The 17,354-nt window shown below is 42.0% G+C and overlaps 2 protein-coding genes across 8 annotated transcripts in view; one reads left to right on the top strand and one right to left on the bottom strand.

Moving 5' to 3' along the window:
* CAMK4 (calcium/calmodulin dependent protein kinase IV) overlaps positions 1-4,467 on the top strand; it is a 259,853-nt gene extending 255,386 nt beyond the window's left edge. The window contains exons 11-12 of the mRNA XM_025293987.1: positions 2,531-2,683; positions 3,907-4,467. Of these exons, the coding sequence (XP_025149772.1) occupies positions 2,531-2,683; positions 3,907-4,317 (564 nt within the window). The 3' untranslated portion in view covers positions 4,318-4,467. The remainder of the gene's footprint in view (positions 1-2,530; positions 2,684-3,906) is intronic.
* A 2,657-nt stretch (positions 4,468-7,124) lies between these two features.
* STARD4 (StAR related lipid transfer domain containing 4) overlaps positions 7,125-17,354 on the bottom strand; it is a 32,470-nt gene continuing 22,240 nt past the window's right edge. For 4 of the 7 annotated variants that reach the window (XM_044947225.1, XM_025292140.2, XM_044947227.1 and 1 more), the window contains 2 exons: positions 11,437-11,540; positions 7,125-10,520 (listed from right to left, as the gene is read on the bottom strand). In XM_044947225.1, the coding sequence (XP_044803160.1) occupies positions 11,451-11,540 (90 nt within the window). In that variant the 3' untranslated portion in view covers positions 7,125-10,520; positions 11,437-11,450. The remainder of the gene's footprint in view (positions 10,521-11,436; positions 11,541-17,354) is intronic. The other 3 variants (XR_006553116.1, XR_006553117.1, XM_044947226.1) reach the window with 3 other exon arrangements.

The raw sequence follows: 17,354 nt of genomic DNA, 5'->3' as shown, positions 1-17,354 counted from the left end.
CAAACTACTGACACCTTTTCTTTGATTCTAAGTAGGCTTTTACCCCAGCTCTTGGCATTTTCCTTCAAGGGATAACAGGCTTATGAAGGCTTCCTGATGGGAAGATCAAATTGCCACCTTCTGCTGGATCATCGAAAAAGTAAGACAGTTCCAGAAAGGCATCTATTTCTGCTTTATTGACTATGCCAAAGTCTTTGACTGTGTGGATCACAATAAACTGTGGAAAATTCTGAAATAGATAGGAATACCAGACCACCTGACCCGCCTCTTGAGAAATCTCTATGCAGGTCAGGAAGCAACAGTTAGAACTGGACATGGAACAACAGACTGGTTCCAAATAGGAAAAGGAGTATGTCAAGGCTGTATATTGTCACCCTACTTATTTAACTTATATGCAGAGTACATCATGAGAAACCCTGGGCTGGATGAAACACAAGCTGGAATCAAGATTGCCAGGAGAAATATCAATAACCTCAGATATGCAGATGACACCACCCTTATGGCAGAAAGTGAAGATGAACTAAAGAGGCTCTTGATGAAAGTGAAAGAAGAGAGTGAAAAAGTTGGCTTAAAGCTCAGCATTCAGAAAACAAAGATCATGGCATCAGGTCCTATCACTTCATGGCAAATAGATGGGGAAACAGTGGCAAACTTTATTTTGGGGGCCTCCAGATGGTGACTGCAATTAAATGAAATTAAAAGACGCTTGCTCCTTGGAAGAAAAGCTATGACCAACCTAGACAGCATATTAAAAAGCAGAGACATTTCTTTGTCAACAAATGTCCATCTAGTCAAGGCTGTGGTTTTCCTAGGAGTCATGTATGGATGTGGAGAAGGCAATGGCACCCTACTCCAGTACTCTTGCCTGGAAAATCCCATGGACAGAGGAGCCTGGTAGGCTGCACTCCATGGGGTTGCTGGGAGTCAGACATGACTGAGCAACTTCACTTTCACGCTTTGGAGAAGGAAATGGCAACCCACTCCAGTGTTCTTGCCTGGAGAATCCCAGGGACAGGGGAGCCTGGTGGGCTGCCGTATATGGGGTCGCACAGAGTCGGACACAACCGAAGCGACTTAGCAGCAGCAGCAGCAGCAGCACGTATGGATGTGAGAGTTGAACTATAAAGAAAGCTGAGCACTGAAGAACTGATGCTTTTGAACTGTGGTGTTGGAGAAGATTCTTGAAGTCCCTTGGAAAGCAAGGAGATCCAACCAGTCCATCCTAAAGGAAATCAGTCCTGAGTGTTCATTGGAAGGACTGATGCTGAAACTCCAATACTTTGGCCACCTGATGCGAAGAGCTGACTCATTTGAAAAGACCCTGATGCTGGGAAAGACTGAAGGCAGGAGGAGATGGTTGGATGGCATCACCGACTCAATGGACATGAGTTTGAGTAAACTCTGGGAGTTGGTGATGGACAGGGAGGCCTGGCGTGCTGCAGTCCATGGGGTCGCAAAGAGTCAGACACGACTGAGTTACTGAACTGAACCTGTCCTTAAGGGCTTAGAGAGCACTATTGCTAGGATCACGGTGTAATCATAAAGGCTGTGACCCTGCCCCCTTTTGTTTGCCCTTCAGTCCCCACAGAAGGAATGATGGCTGCATGAATGGTCCGTCTCCCCTGAGATGTAGTTTACCTTCTGAATTCTAAGTTGTGTGAAGTTGCAACCTAGTATTATCCAGATGCTGGCTCCCACTCAAAGTTCTTGCAGTTCACAGGCAAGGCAAGCCTTGTTTCTCTGATCTGCGGGCATCTGTCTGCCAGTTTGGGCTCTTGGTTCGCACACAGCACTCTTTCCAGACTCCTCAGCTACTGCTGCCTGAAGCCATCCCCACAGTGACCACTGGGGACTTAAAAAGGTTGTTTAATGTATATTTAGTGCACTGCCAAGAAGATAGAATAATAATGTATATTTAGTGTACTGCCAAGTAAATTAAATAAGACCTATGAAAGGTTGTTGTTGAATCACGCGAAGACACCGGGATTCTTGGCCCCCAGAGGAGAATAATTCAATCCGGGGCCGGAGACGAGGCTTGATCGCTCAGAGCTTTTGTGTAATAAGGTTTTATTAAAGTATAAAGGAGATAGAGAAAGCTTCTGACATAGGCATCAGAGGGGGCAGAAAGAGTACCCGCTTGCTAGTGTTAACAACGAAGTTATATACTCTCCAATGAATCCAAAGAGTGTCTGGAGGTTGTAAAGACCTCACCACACCTGCTCCCATAATTTACATTTTAAGATAACAGAATTAGCCAGAAGGTTTAACCCAAAGACTGTCCTTAATCCAGAGACTGTCCTCAGGCAGGATACATTATTGTTATATAATCCTAAGGAATGTGGAGAAAGAAAAAAAGTTTGTCCTTTCTTCCTCCTTGAGAATTCCAGACCCCTCTCTCCTTGGGGACCCCTAGACTCCCTATCAACCTGCCTAGGAACTGACTCTCTCACCTAGAAGTTCACAGCTGAGGGGCAAGCCCAGGTAACCATGAAAATCTCCCGAAGAAGTAGATGGTTCTTTATCATTTCAGGTCAGAAAATTAATTGTGTTGGATCCTAAGAAAAGGCTGACTACCTTTCAAGCTCTCCAGCACCCGTGGGTCACAGGTAAAGCTGCCAATTTTGTACACATGGATACGGCTCAAAAGAAGCTCCAAGAATTCAATGCCCGGCGCAAGCTCAAGGTTAGATGGCATTTATTTTGTTTTATTTTTTAAAAAAGATTTTTCTCATATCTTGTTAATCAAAGATAATTCTGCTATTGTTTATCTAATACTGTTACTTGTCTCCTGTGGTACCTGGGAAAATGCTGCTTTGAAACCCCAATCGTGATCATATAAAGCCAACCTCAGTTCTGTTATCCTCTTGTAAGAATTCAGTGTGGGTTTTATTTTTCTGTTTGGGGAATTCTGGAGGAGGAAATGGCACTGGGCAGCTTGCGGGACTCTTAGTGAAGCACGGACTCCTACCAACGACTGCCAGGGAGTTCCCAGGGTTCATTGTCAATAAAGGGAAATGTGTGGGATGTTGAGATTCACTCACCAAACAAATACATTGTCATTACTTCCCATTTAATTAAGGCTGAACTGCTTGAAAGTGTTGTTCCGGAACTAATATTTATTAAGAAAGTTGTCTTCTTTCTGAATATGCTAAAACTGGGAAACAATTTTTTTCAAGCTATATTTTATAATATAGGCAAATAATTATACTTGGTAAAATTAAAATAATTCAAGTGATAGGAAAGTTATCCATCAAATTGTATCCCTTTTAATAGAACATATATGGAATAGAGATGAAGTGTTTTTCTCTTACATAATAGTATTTAGGACTAGCTATACATATAGAAAATCTCAGAGGACAGCTGGGGGTCAAAAATAGTGTTGTATTCAGCAGTCGCTTACCGGTTGATACAAGCTAAAAAACATGAAGGGTTCCATGATCAAATTAATTTGAAATATCCTAGATTAAATATCCTTGACTTAACCCAGAATTTCTCAAACAAATTTGACCATGGAACTCTCTTATCTTTATAGTACCTATTAACATCCATGGAAGTAGTGTCCCATACTTTGGGAAGCACAACTAAAGTTTTTGAATATTGGCAATCCGTGGGAAAGTGCATTTATTTAGGCTTTCCTCCAGATGACTAATCTGAGATTAAACAGATTTTGCTTTTCATTCTTCAAACAAGTTTTCATTAGACAATCTTGGAATCATACACTTTCCAAGACTAAATAGTAACAGAATAACACGCCCTAAATGCAAAATTGAGATCAAGCTCTGATTTGGGATTTTCAGTAGAAGTAGCCCCTGATCCTTCGGTCTCCCCCGGCAGCGGTCAAGGCCAGGTGGCCTCCTCTGGGCGGGGATTTTCGTGCAGTAACCCCTGACCTCTCTGTCTCCCCAGGCGGCGGTCAAGGCCGTGGTGGCCTCCTCCAGGCTCGGCAGCGCCAGCAGCAGCCACAGCGGCGTCCAGGAGGGCCGGGCCAGCCGGGAGCCGTCTCCACCTCAGGGTGGCGACGGGGGCGTCCCAGGGGGCGAGGGGGCCCCGGGGGCAGCCGAGGGGGCCGGGGTGGAGCTGCCAGAGGTGCAGGCGGGGGAGGAGGTCAGCGGTGCTGATGGAGACGCCGCGGCCCCCAGGGTGGAGCCCCATGCATCCGAGGAGGAGATGGAGGAGGCCGGCCCGGAGACGGAGGGGCGCCCGGCGGAGGAGACGCGGGGGCCCCCAGGCGCCCCCGCAGCCCCGGAAGGACGGGAGGAGGACCCTGCCCTGGAGGTCGGAGCTCAGCAGGGTGACGCAGTCCTGCCGGAGGACTAGTGGCTTTCTTCCTGTGTGGGAGCCAAACCCTGGCAGTTTGTGCGTTTTGTCCTTCAGCAAGGAAGGTGGAAGCATGATGTGCACTATATTGTGGTTCTGTTTCTGAGGTGCAAAAAATACATGTGTGTCAGTTGGGCATCCTAACTTCAATGCATGTGACTGCTTTATGAGAAACTAGTGTCTCCTGTGGTACATAATGGATATCAGAATCCGATGAGTTAGATTTGAAATTGCGACTAAACACAACATATAAAAACGTTTTCGGGGACCAGTGGTGCACATTTGAGGTAAATAGTAACAAATTGTTTTTGCTTTGAAAACCTAGCCATCCTCCACCCTTTGGATTTCTGAAGAGGGTAATTCCTTTGGACGTTGCTCAGCTATAAGATGTATTCCCATGACATTTACAATACCTTCAGTAATGTGCTCAAACTGTTTACAAGAAGATGATTAGGTTACAGGTGTATGTGCAAAAAATTGCATATATACCACTTACAATGGTGAGAAACTGAAGCATATTTTAAGGGCTATGAAACCATATGCCCCTAAACCTTGTGTGGAGAATGCTTTTTTATCTTGTCTTTATTTATATACACCATATTACTAATAACCTGAAATGTTCTATCACAAAATTCTGCCATTTTATAGTTCTGGAAAAAAGTGTTTTACAAACTCATGCTGAGGAATTTATTCTCACCTTCACCTGCTCTCTAATAAGAAGTCCTTATGATGGACAGCACTTAGGAGTGGGAAAAAGAAATTTAGTGAAAAAAAGAAAAGACTGGGACTTAGGCTAATGAAGACTGACTCTTTGCCATTTCAAATAAAATTGAATTTATTCATGAGCTTGTACAGTTTTAAAGATAGGAACATTTTTATGGATAAATTCTATACTGACCAAGGTTCTAAATTTGTAAAATAATCTATACCAATGGCTGGTGCCAGGATGTCTGAATAGAATGAGAGTAATATCCCATTGTAAGATCATTCATTACTGAATTCACTATAGTAAGGAAGGGGCTTCCCCAGTGGCCCAGCGGTAAAGAATCAGCCTGCAATGTAGGAGATGCGGGTTCGATCCCTGGGTCAGGAAGATCCCCTGGAGAAGGAAATGGTAACCCACTTCAGCACTCTTGCCTGGAGAATCCCATGGACAGAGGAGCCTGGCGGGCTACCGTCCATGGGGTCGCAAAGAGTCGGACACGACTGAGCACGCACACACAGAGTAAGGAAACATTTTTGTTTATAAAGGTTCTTTTTTTCCTTCAATTGATGATTCTTTAGATATACTGCTTATGGGCTAAGGATATTTCTAGAAAGCTAGTATACTTTTTTCTCATGCTTGGAATGGAAGCACTCATAATTCACAATGTAGTTTTGAAAGTTTCCATGTTGAGAAATTTAGGACAATGCAGCTTTTCATTTACTTTAATAAACAGAAACAAAGGAAAAAAAAAAATTGATTTCAAATCAGACTCTTGAGAAGCTATAACATTAGACCTAATACTTCACCATGATTTTTTCAAAATATTTTTCTTTGGTTTTCATACAAACTTTTTCCTTATAAAAACTCACAGTTAAATTCCAAACACCACAGATTTATCTCTAGTTTGAGCTTAAATGGACATTTTTATCAACTTAATTATGTAGCATATTTTAGTAGGATTCTTTAATTAAAAAAAAATATTTTCAGGCCAAAATTTTGGACAACAAAAATGACTATCAGATAAAAATCCTCATCAAAAAGAGAGATCTTAAATTCTTTTGGCGCTTCTTCAGAACTATTAAGTTGGAAAATTAAATTAAACCTCTGGTTTCTGGGGACTGTCAGACCTTGTAGATGTTCTGCTTTCCAAGTGCAGGTCTTACTTCACTACTGTTCTCATGAGGAAAATAGGACTTCTTGTCTTCCGTAATATCAGGGCCTGACAGGTCACTGACATGGAGGAGAAGGCCCATGAGGCCTAGCAGCTGAGCTTCTGAGAAAGAGTATTTGTGTTTGTTTTATGTTTATTAACTAGTAGAGACTACTTATCTTCTTTACTGTCTCTTTCCTTCTTTATTCTCTCAATTTCCATTTTAGGTATTATAAGAGGCTCACTAGTTTTAACCTTTTAAGAATGCCTTATTCCCTAAGCATTAAGATTTCCATTTTAAAAGACCAATTTCCTTGTGTCCTTTCCCGAGGAGATTTCCTGTGAAGCCTGTGTACATGGTTAGGTGATAGATGGCAAGTGTCCCATGTATTTGCAAAAGGGAAGAAGAGAAGGAAAGGAATCTTAATGGAATGGGGCATAGAGTCAGATGAAGACACATTGTCCCCCCAGCCCTCGTCCCTGTCCCCCCAGCCCTCAGGGCTGCCTGCATGGGTCGGACGTGGGAAAGATGTCGTGTGAAGAGCGCTGCAGATGCAGGAGGCCAGTATGCATTTAAGAATTTACCCAGTTACACCAGCGCACACGCCCGCTCCCTGGTGAGTGAGGGTGTGAGTGTAATTTCGTCTTTTTAACCTGCAGATTGCATTCTCTCAAAATCAGAGGGAGTTTTAGATTTTGATCTGAATGTTAAAAATTAAGACCTGATAATGCCTAAATGACTGAGATAGTCATTTCAGTGGAAAACAAGCTTTCACAAAAATCTGTCATTTCATCCAAATGATTCAACCTGAGATTTCATAGAGATGCTACTTAAGTTAGCATAGTTAACATTTTTGAAAGAACAATACACATTTATATTGCCTGGTAAAATGGGATATATTATCTCTCTCAAAGAGTACTTAGCTAAATAATAGTAGACTAACGCAGATACAACCTTAATTTGATGAACTATTCTGTAATGTTTATTGCACAACATAGTCACAAAGCAGAATAATCAAGGGAATTTCAGCAAACAATAAACTATATTTTGCATTTTAGAACTGACAGTTATTATATTGCATTATTGATTTTTGTTCTCAAATAAGTTTCAGATACATAGCATAAACCAGACTATTTTGCCACAGAGAAGGACAATCTTGAATTTTTTCCCCCATTTAAAAAGTCTAATTGGAATCCCAGTGTTTTTTTTCTCAAACCAGAAGAGCACATTTGTCCTACAAATACATAAATAAGGTAGAAATTAGAATAATACTGTTGTAGACGTTATTGTCTAGAAGAAAAAGTCCCGCCTAATATAAATGATACAAACCACATATGTAATTTTAACTTTTCTCTTAGACACATTTTAAAAAGTAAAAAAAAAAAAAAAGCTGATAAAATTAACTATATTTTAATATATCCAAACTATTATTCTAATATATAATCAATATGAAAAACTAACACAATATTTTAAATTTTTTATTTTTGTATTGAGTTTTGAAAAGCGGGATTGTGTTAGCATTTTTGGTACATCAAGTGACCAGCAGCCACCTGTGAGCAGTGGCTGCTCGTCTGGAAGAGCACCGGTCCAGAGCACCGTGAAAGCAGAATGACGCACAAATGTCTGCGCTTGGATCTGAGCTGCCTCAATTGTCCACACGGCTAAGTTGGTAGGAGGCCAAAAAGAAAATGTTTCAGAAATGTCACAGACTTAAGTGTGTAGAAGCTCTGTTGGCCACATCTGTTTCATCAGGTGCTTCAGAGGAGGTGTGTCTCCCAGCATGACTGTAGAGAACAGCTCTCCTGCCCGTGGGTAAGTTGTCCACTGGCCACAGTTCCTCTCATCCCTCTTTGGGCCCCGGAATCTTGACCACGGGCCGGAGTCTCATACAGCCATGAATCCAGTCATGTTCTCACAAACCAAAGTCTACGGTGGGCGAACAGGTTTCCTCATTCACAAAGGGCTGCACATAGACCCTCAGTGGGATTTTGCAGGCTTCTGAAACACACACATTTACATGATAAAGACTGATGATGATATCATCCCAGCTATCCCTAAAATGAGACTATGACCATCGCCTGACATTTTTTAGATTTCTTTAGAAGGATTTAAACAATACTGCCATTACACATGGATTCAAAGGACTTGGAATTTTCTTAAATATTGCTATGTTACAATACTCCTCAAGGTTCTATAGCCACTTTTAGTGGCAAACGTTAAAAGAAAGGAACAGTTTGTCTTTTAATGTGACAATTACATAGTATTTTAAACATATTTTATAATTTAGAATGTTTACGAATCCCTATGTTTCCGGTTTCACATGCAGGGTAACTGCTTGTGGATTGCCTATAGACAAGATTTAGAGAAAGTCATTTTGTTTTTGTTTCATAATTCAGTTATTTCACAGAAGCATCTGGTTGCATTTCAAATTGCAAAATAAAAGAAGTAAGTGTCAAAAAGGCAAAAATTAAAATCAGTAAAGCATTGTGTTTTAGGATTGTCTTTGCAAAGCAAATACAAAAAGTAAAAAAAGTGAATAAGCATTAGGTTTTTCCCAATGAGGCTGACTCCATATAAATTGGCATAAATATACTAAGCAGAGTCAATTACATAATTACAATGCCATTATGTAATTTACTTGTCATTGCAGAGTATTCAGTCTGGTTACCAAGGTCTACTTTAGCTGGTGCAAAATTTCCAGACGTTTACTTATATAATAGGATTTGTAATATCCTTGTAATTACTTCCTGTTTGGTCACATTCAAATTTCCTCAGTGTTAATCACTGATATGTTTCTGATCAAGGTCATTGCTAACATTTTGAGCATTTATTGGTTAAAAACTGCTTACTGGTTAGACTTTTATGTGTATCTTCAGCGTTTTTTTAAACATTTATGCACATATAATCTCAATATTGGTATTGTAATACTCATAACCACATGATAAGCAGAAACATAGCCAATAATTTTCTACAACTTTTTTTGTTCAAAGTTTTTCTCTTCCCCTGGAACAACTCAGGGTGAGTTTCTGGCTTCTTGACAAATAGAAAAAGAACCTAAAATATCACTGGAGAGATATCAGCTATCCACCCATGTTAACGTAGTTCAGCATTTCTTCTTTCTGTATCCTGATATATTAAAGGCCATTTTTGTCATTATTACTTTCAAATATCATCTGAGATCAGATAATACAGTCTTAGCTCATAAAGCCCAACCATTTATATACTTATCTTGGAGAGCAATAACAAACTTGACTAATTTATGTTTGCTTGTTCAAAATTCTAATTTTCACACACTCTGTGGTGTACTCTAGAAGGTTTGATTGCATGATTTTAACCTCAAGATTCAGTCTTTTCCATGTCACCTGGTCCAGAGGTCCACCTGGGACAAGACAGAAGTGTTGCCATGAGAACAGACTATCTGAGTCCTTGGCAGGAATAAGCATTGCTGTAGCGAAGACTCCAGGCATCTGACTTGGTTGAGCTCAAATAAGCCAAATGGGAGAAAGCCTCTTCCAGTTATACTGCTTGAATTGGTACAGTGCCATAGTGCCATAGTCTGTAATGGACAACGGCATCTCACCAATCATTTGCTCTTCTCAAGACTTGGTTTGCTGCCACTTGTCCCAGATCAATGTTTTGTTCCATCCCTATGGCCATCAAGCTTTTCAAAACTAAAATCCTCTAAAATCCTAGAAAATATCCCAGACTGGCTGAAGGAATGTGGAGCCCTTGGTGGCCAGAATTTAGTTTGAAACGCCAAATAGCAATCCTAAGACTGCAAAATCATGCTGGTCTTCTTAAATAATTGTTTTCAGCACATTTTGAAAAATGACCTGGAATACCCATGGACATGCAATGTTTATATCTGTGTTATCTTCACTGTGATTCACTGTGTTAAAAATGACATGTGTAATCTTCATCAGATTATATAATAATATTTATTTTCCATTTAAAAATTATTTTGGGTTACGCAAATACAATAGGCTTCATATTTGAATTTTTGAGAGCTGTTGTTTTCCCTAAGCACTCTGACAATCCGTTGCGGATGATGAAAACTTACAGGTATGGCAGCTAATCTGGTTTGTAGCGGATCAAGTAAGAAGGACTTGAATGTGACAAGTGTCACCTCGTAACTGCCTCTTTTCAACTTATTTTATAGCCTGTCATGCAGCTAATGTACAGTAGAATGCAAATACATATTCATGAGCTATGATTTTGTTTACATTTTTTGTCAAGATTGTTACTTACTTTCAAAGTTCCCAAAATGTTTATATTCATGCACCCTTTTGAGCAAACTCTGGGAGATGGTGAAGGACAGGGAAGCCTGGCATGCTTCAGTCCACAGGCTGGCAAAGAGTTGGACACGACTGAGCGACTGAACAGCAACAACCCCTAATTTCAGTAATACATTCCAGGCCCCCTAGCAAGCTGAAAGAATCGCCAACACGCCTGTTTATTAACTAATCAGGTCCAAACAACGGAGCAGTCATGCATTCCATGTCTGACTGACGTCACTCCGCTTTCCTGGACATTTTAAAAATGTCCTGTGCGTTTCCTGGGGGCTTCCCTGGGGGCTCAGACAATAAGAATCTGCCTGCGATGCAGGAGACCTGGATTCAGTCCTTGAGTCAGGAAGGTCCCCTGGAGGAGGGCATGGCAACACACTCCAGTGTTCCTGCCTGGAGAATCCCCTGGACAGAGGAGCCTGGTGGCTGCAAGTCCACGGGGTCTCAGAGTTGGGGCTGACTGAGTGACTAACATCGACTGACACTGAGTTTACTGAGTGAAATCAGCAGACAGGTGACAGGTGTGTAACTCCTCATGTTCAGTGAAAAATGGGTATCACGCAAAGAGGATTCTTAGGAGAAAAGTTAGAGGCCAGTACTCTTTTTTTTTTTTTTTTGAATGCCATCATTCTGTTATCTGTGGTCTTTGTGATATACACAGAAAACTTAGATGTGCATTAAAAAAAAATAATTTCCACATAATTACGTGAGGAAATAGACTTAAAATCTCCAAAGATCAGCTTTCCAAGAGTCAGGCAAACTATGGGTTATGGACCAAATACACCAGAGGCCTGTTTATTTATAAATAAAGTTTTACTAGAACACAGCCATGCTCACTTACAGGCTGGCTGTAGCCGCCGTCACACGACTGGGACACACTGGAGTGGTTTCAGCAGAGACTGTGCGGAAAGCCTGAAAGGGTTATCTGGCCCTTTACAGAAAACACTGATGACCCTGGTTTTTCACAGCACCCTACCTTTTTGGTAGCAGCTAGGAACAGTCCCGTACTCCAGACTTCTTCTCCTTAGCACAGGGTTCTTCGTCCCATTTGCTTCTTAGGAAGTTAGAACAGGTTTGTTTCTGTGGAGAACAATAATTCTGTGAATAATTATTAACAGCAGGAATTTTGCTGGAAGTATGGCTTAGTAAACTTTCCCTACAGAACTAAAATTCAAAAGGGCATCATTCCTGAGAAAAGTTTAGAGTAAGAATTGACTTGGTTATAATTCAGTGTTGACTCGCTCATCTATAGCTTAGGAAGCAGGCAAACAGCTAACTTTTTACTTTACAATCCCTGTGGTTTTCTGAATGCCATATATTTCATTTATTCGAAAACAGAAGGCTTTGAGCAAATGCTTCCCTTCCTTTTCTTAGTTATTTAGAAATCCAAGAGGACCCCCTTTCTTAAGCTATTTCTGTCATCTCACCTGACTTCAGGGAGGCAGGGGCCCAGGTACTGAGGATGTAGGTCATGTGCCCTTTGTGTTTGAATATCTCTAGCCGAAAGGTTACGGATGAGATATTGAGTAGAAGACCTATCATCAACTTCTTATTAGGAATATCTAAAATTATATCATGAGTCTAAATAATGTTTTGTTTAAACTGTTGCAGCAATCAATACGCTGTAGCCACTGGGATACACTGTAGAACTCAGGAAACAAGAGACGCTCTGTCTGCCGGCTCCGCGGCTGATGTGAGCGGGAGGGAGCCTTGCCTGGAGTAGACGAGGGGAAGGTAATGAGAGACTGGACTCCACACTCCCACCACCCGTTTTCCTCCACTGCCCAGAGTTTGAAGGCAGTCAGTGAATTAAGCTTGGAGAAGGCAATGGCAACCCACTCCAGTACTCTTGCCTGGGAAGTCCCATGGATGGAGGAGCCTGGTGGGCTGCAGTCCATGGGGTCGCGAAGTGTCGGACACAACTGAGCAAACTCACTTTCACTTTTCACTTTCATGCATTGGAGAAGGAAATGGCAACCCACTCCAGTGTTCTTGCCTGGAGAATACCAGGGAGGGGAGCCTGGTGGGCCACCGTCTATGGGGTCACACAGAGTCAGACACGACTGACATGACTTAGCAGCAGCAGCAGTGAATTAAGCTTATCATTTTTAAATCTCTCTCAATATCTGGGTCACCAGCTTCCCTTAGAAATGAACAAACCAAAGCCAATAGGTAATTTTCCTCCCAGAATAATGTTGAACAGTGTGTTTCGGGAGTATTAGGCCTCCATCGCAAACATACTTTAATGAAATGTTTTAATGGTTCTGAAGCTTTCTAGGAGCAGACTATGCCTGGAACCCATTTCCTCAATAAACTTTCACTGAAAAGCAATTACGTACCATGAGAGTCAGAGTTGAATTAAACCCATGCTCCCCTCTAGGAGTGAGCTTTGCAGTTGAAAACACAACTGTGTCTATAGCCTGTGCTCCATCGAGGCAGGCAGTGAAAGCTCCCTTTGCTTAGAATGACCAAGGAAAGCTTCCTGGGAACATCAGCTAAGCATGATGGATGAGGGGAAGCTTGAAAGGCAGGGAGGAGGATGAATATTTGGCTGAGAAATGTACTGAGTGGAGAAATGTGAACAGTGCTGGATCTACAGGGAAGTGTCGCTCAGTCTGCGTAAGCCTTGATTGTGGGCAACGCTGACTCAGACAGGCTTCCTCTCCACTTCCTACTCTGGGTAGACGCTTGTGCAGTGTCCCTCAGCATCTGGCCCTCTGTGATCCACAAACCTGGCTGACTTGGTGCACCCCAAGCAGAAGAAAAATCACCCAACACATACAGACATTTTTGCAAGTCACCAGTTGAAACAAAGTCTCAGTCACTAAAAGCACAAACTGCATTGACGAGGTCTCCACTGACAAAGCAGCGTAAAGGATGATAGTGGTTATTTGAGTAAATTTGGCAAAACTCCAGTATCTGAATAACTCCCCGTGACGCTACAACGTCACCTAACCACTTGCTAAAGCTTTGCCAACAGAGGCCTACGTCAAAGTTACTGCTTTTGTAGCTATTTTAACCTTTTAAATTATCTGACCTAAAAAAAAAAAAAAAAAAAAATCTGACCTGAAAGGGCAAGTCCTGTGAGATCTGAGATAGAATTATACCTGGAAGCTTAGATTTCAAAAGATAACCTGTGCTAAGCCTCAGACAACAGAATTTAAACTCTTCAGAGCCGCTTTCCCCAAACACCAAGCTGGTCCTGTGCAGTCCTTTCTTCTCCCTCTCTCTGCCTCACCCCTTAATACACTCTTCTGTAATTTCCTCTTTACTCATTGCAGGCAGTATTTTACATCCATCTTCAGGAAACTTTAAAAAAAATAGGTAACAGTATATATACTTTTAGGCATCTTGCCACTTTGCTTGTTTCAGATAACGTCTGTGATTAGTAAATGCCTTATTGTTTCTCAGGGCAAATGAAAGGAAGGAAGGGTCATCTGAGTGATGGAAGGGAGGCCAAGACAGAGACGCTGTGGGGACACAGCACAAGTGAGCAGGCATTTGAGAAAGGAACGCGTCTTACCAGGGTTTTCAGACTTAGGGGGGCGTTGTCTATATGCCTTCTCCAGGTTTTTGTAGAGGGCGGATCTGTATCACGTTCCTGTTGAAAGTATTCTGGACTAAGGATCTAAGCAGCTCACAACAGTGTGGAGGCTTAGGTGGAAGGATGGAATACCACTGCAGACAGGAACCCTACATCCGCAGGAGTTTAGACTGCAAGCCATTAGCCAAGACAGGCCCTTTGAAGGACAAAGAACAAGTGTCAAGATTTGAGTTTTCACGGCCGAGACTGCAGCTACCTTTCCAATTTCTGATTGAAAGTGCCGGAAGGAGAGCCGCCAACATTTCATTTTTAAAACCTGTCAAAACGGTGCTATCGATCCTTAATACAAAGATCCATTAGGATATTTTTTAGGTAAACGTGTAAGTTTGCCCTGGCCATAAGTGTAAATATAGAGAATGTCTGTAGAGAATTCATCGGAGTCCCGCGTGTTTGCTTTTGACCCAGCTGCGGTCTTCAGCGGCCGAGACCGGAGCCCAGGCTCGGCGCCCAGCCCGGGGGCGCGGCCGGCCGCCTCCCGGACGCAGGCTGGACGACGCAGTGCAGCGGTTCAAATGCTCATTTCCTGGTGTTTCCCGGGAGCGTAACAGAGTGTGTGACACGAGCAAATGAATGTCGGGAGACCAACTGTCGGAATGACCTTAGCGAGGCCCGCGTTTTCCTGTGTAAGTTCTCTCAGGTGTGTGAGAGCATGCCAAAAGCAGCATGTACCTACTGCTGGGAAACGTGTCAAGCAGTTTGCATGTACAGTATGATAATAAATCCGAAGAGCGCACCAATACTTTGTATTCTGTGGTTTGAAATGTTAGCACAATTCAAGAGTGGCACAGTGGTCATTTCCTCATATCTGAAATGTGGAGTTGCATTCCTTGAGTGTTTTTCCATTTTCTCAGATAAAATTATACCCTGGGTTTCACAGTATTTTTAATATTATATAATGATGTCATAAAATCATAAAGTTAAAAGAGGATCTTTGTACTCATTTAACCCAACCAGCTCATTTTACTAAAAAGAAGTAACAGCCAGAAAGGTAATGACTTATCCATGATCACAGTTAGTGGCTGAGATCTGGGCTGCCCATCCAGTCCAGGGCTCTCACAACTGAGAAGTCAGTTCACCAAAGTCAAGGCAGAAATTCATATAAAAATTGATTTTCATTATAAAAAACAGAAAATACAGAAAAGTACAAAATTACCACAAGAATTCTTTCAAAGTCAAGCATTGTCTTTTTTCTCTAGCATTAGTTCTTATAGCCTTTATCATACTGCAACTGTTTTGTATCAACCTGTATCACTATAGCATAGGCTTCCCAGGTAGCTTAGTGGTCAACAGTCCACCTGCCAAGCAGGAGACCTGGGTTCCATCCCTGGCTTTGGAAGATCCCCTGGAGAAGGGAAAGGCTACCCAGTCCAGTATTTTTGCTGGGAAATTCCATGGACAGAGGAGCCTGGGGGACTCGGGGATCACAAGAGGGTTGGACACAACTTAGTGGCAAAACAACGATTACTATAGAAAGCATTGTTTGCATAATCTTTACAGACATTTATGATAGTTGCATAATAATCCAGTCTTATTTTTTTCTCAGTAACACTACAGAAAGCTTTTCTGAGTTTGGGAAATCTATCCTAAGGAAATAATCCTAATGTCGAATTGTCAGGCCAAATGAGACGCAGTGGTCCCTTCATGTTGATTCTTTCAAACCTACAGTACCTGAGAATGAAAGGGAAAATCCTTTCTTTTCACTCTTAAGACACTGATTGTTAGCAACAAGAGTTGTAAAAAGATCTGCAAGTTTTTCTTGAGTTTGGCCATCCAACCAGTTAGCAAACATTTGTGTAAAATATCTGAGGGGAAGGCATAATATTTCAGTGAGGTTCCCTCTCAGAATTGGAGCTTGCTACCAATTACTACTAGGTCCAAAATCCTCACCAATGACTTCTTAATTAAGGGAAATGCTGGAGAAAAAAACTGCAAGTCCATTTTTACAATACGAAACATCTTTTTATTTCAACCTGTTTTTCACAATCTCTGGACTACTTCCTTTAATGAAAAATCAGCTGCTTGTACTTAAGGTATGTCACTAAAGCAAAACCTAAGTAGGAAGGTAAAGCTCCTGGTCAAGAAAATACCATCCAAATAACGAGTAAAAAGCCCATGTGGTGTTTGTACACTACGCTTCTTCCGTCTTTTCTTTCGGCAGAATTCTACACCCCACTAATTGCCTGTACAGCTGATAACACTAGTGACATGGACCACCCTCCGTCTCCAAGGACAGGTTTGCAGTTCACGTTTTCCAGCAATTTTCTGTCTCCTGGTATGGAAGTCATCATCCATAGTGGACCCTTTGCTCCAAGAAGTGGAAATGTAATATAAACAAAGGTCATTCACACTGGATGCCATGTGACATAAACCATTAATAACCTACTGAGAAGATCCTTCACCTCATTATCTGAGCTAAGGATGCTGTGTAGCATCTGCCATATGGAAGGTGTCCAGTGAATGTTTCACGACAGAGTGAATTTTCATTTCTACTTTGTTTGTCTATCACTTTCCCATTGACGTTCAAAGGAACTTGATACAATTTCCAGAGGTGGCCCATGGACATGCTATGATTGGCCAGTCATTACCAGCACTCCCTCCAAGAGGCTGGAAATCGTTGCCTTCCCAGCTAGGGGTAGTCATGTGACCCGACCACTACAAAGAAAAGCTACTGGAGGCTCTGGAAAAGCATTTGCTTTCCTGATAAGGGCCAGATGACTAGTGCCCTGCCTTCCCTGTTCCTTCCTTTCCTGATGCACATGTACTGTCCAGGGCTAGTTGGTCACTTTATCATATCTGAGGGAAAGATGCAAACTGCAGAAACACGCCCTGACATCCTTGAGCTGATGGTAAACATGAATAATTACCCATATCCAAACTTTATTAAATGAGGAAAACTCCCTATTTGGTTTTTTGCTTTTTTTGCCATGCCTTGTGTCTTACTGGATCTTGGGTTTCCCTGATGGCTTAGTTGGTAAAAAATCCTCCTGCAATGTAGGAGACAATTTGATTCTTGGGTTGGGAAGATCTGCTGGAGAAGTGATAGGCTACCCACTCCAGTATTCTTGGGCTTCCCTTGTGGCTCAGCTGGTAAAGAATCCACCTGCAATGTGGGAGACCTGGGTTCAATCCCTGGGTTGGGAAGATTCCCTGGAGAAGGGATAGGCTACTCACTCCAGTATTCTGGCCTGGAGAATTCCATGGACTGAGTCGCAGAGTTGACACAACTGAGTGACTTTCAGTTCCTCGACCACGGATTACCCTCAGAAAGGACAGTACAGTCTAACTACCGC

This window comes from Bubalus bubalis, chromosome 9 (genome assembly GCF_019923935.1).
Source record: "Bubalus bubalis isolate 160015118507 breed Murrah chromosome 9, NDDB_SH_1, whole genome shotgun sequence".
Classification (NCBI taxonomy): domain Eukaryota; kingdom Metazoa; phylum Chordata; class Mammalia; order Artiodactyla; family Bovidae; genus Bubalus; species Bubalus bubalis.
The sequence above is the reverse complement of the archived record's forward strand: the minus strand, read 5'-3'. Positions and strand labels throughout refer to the sequence as shown.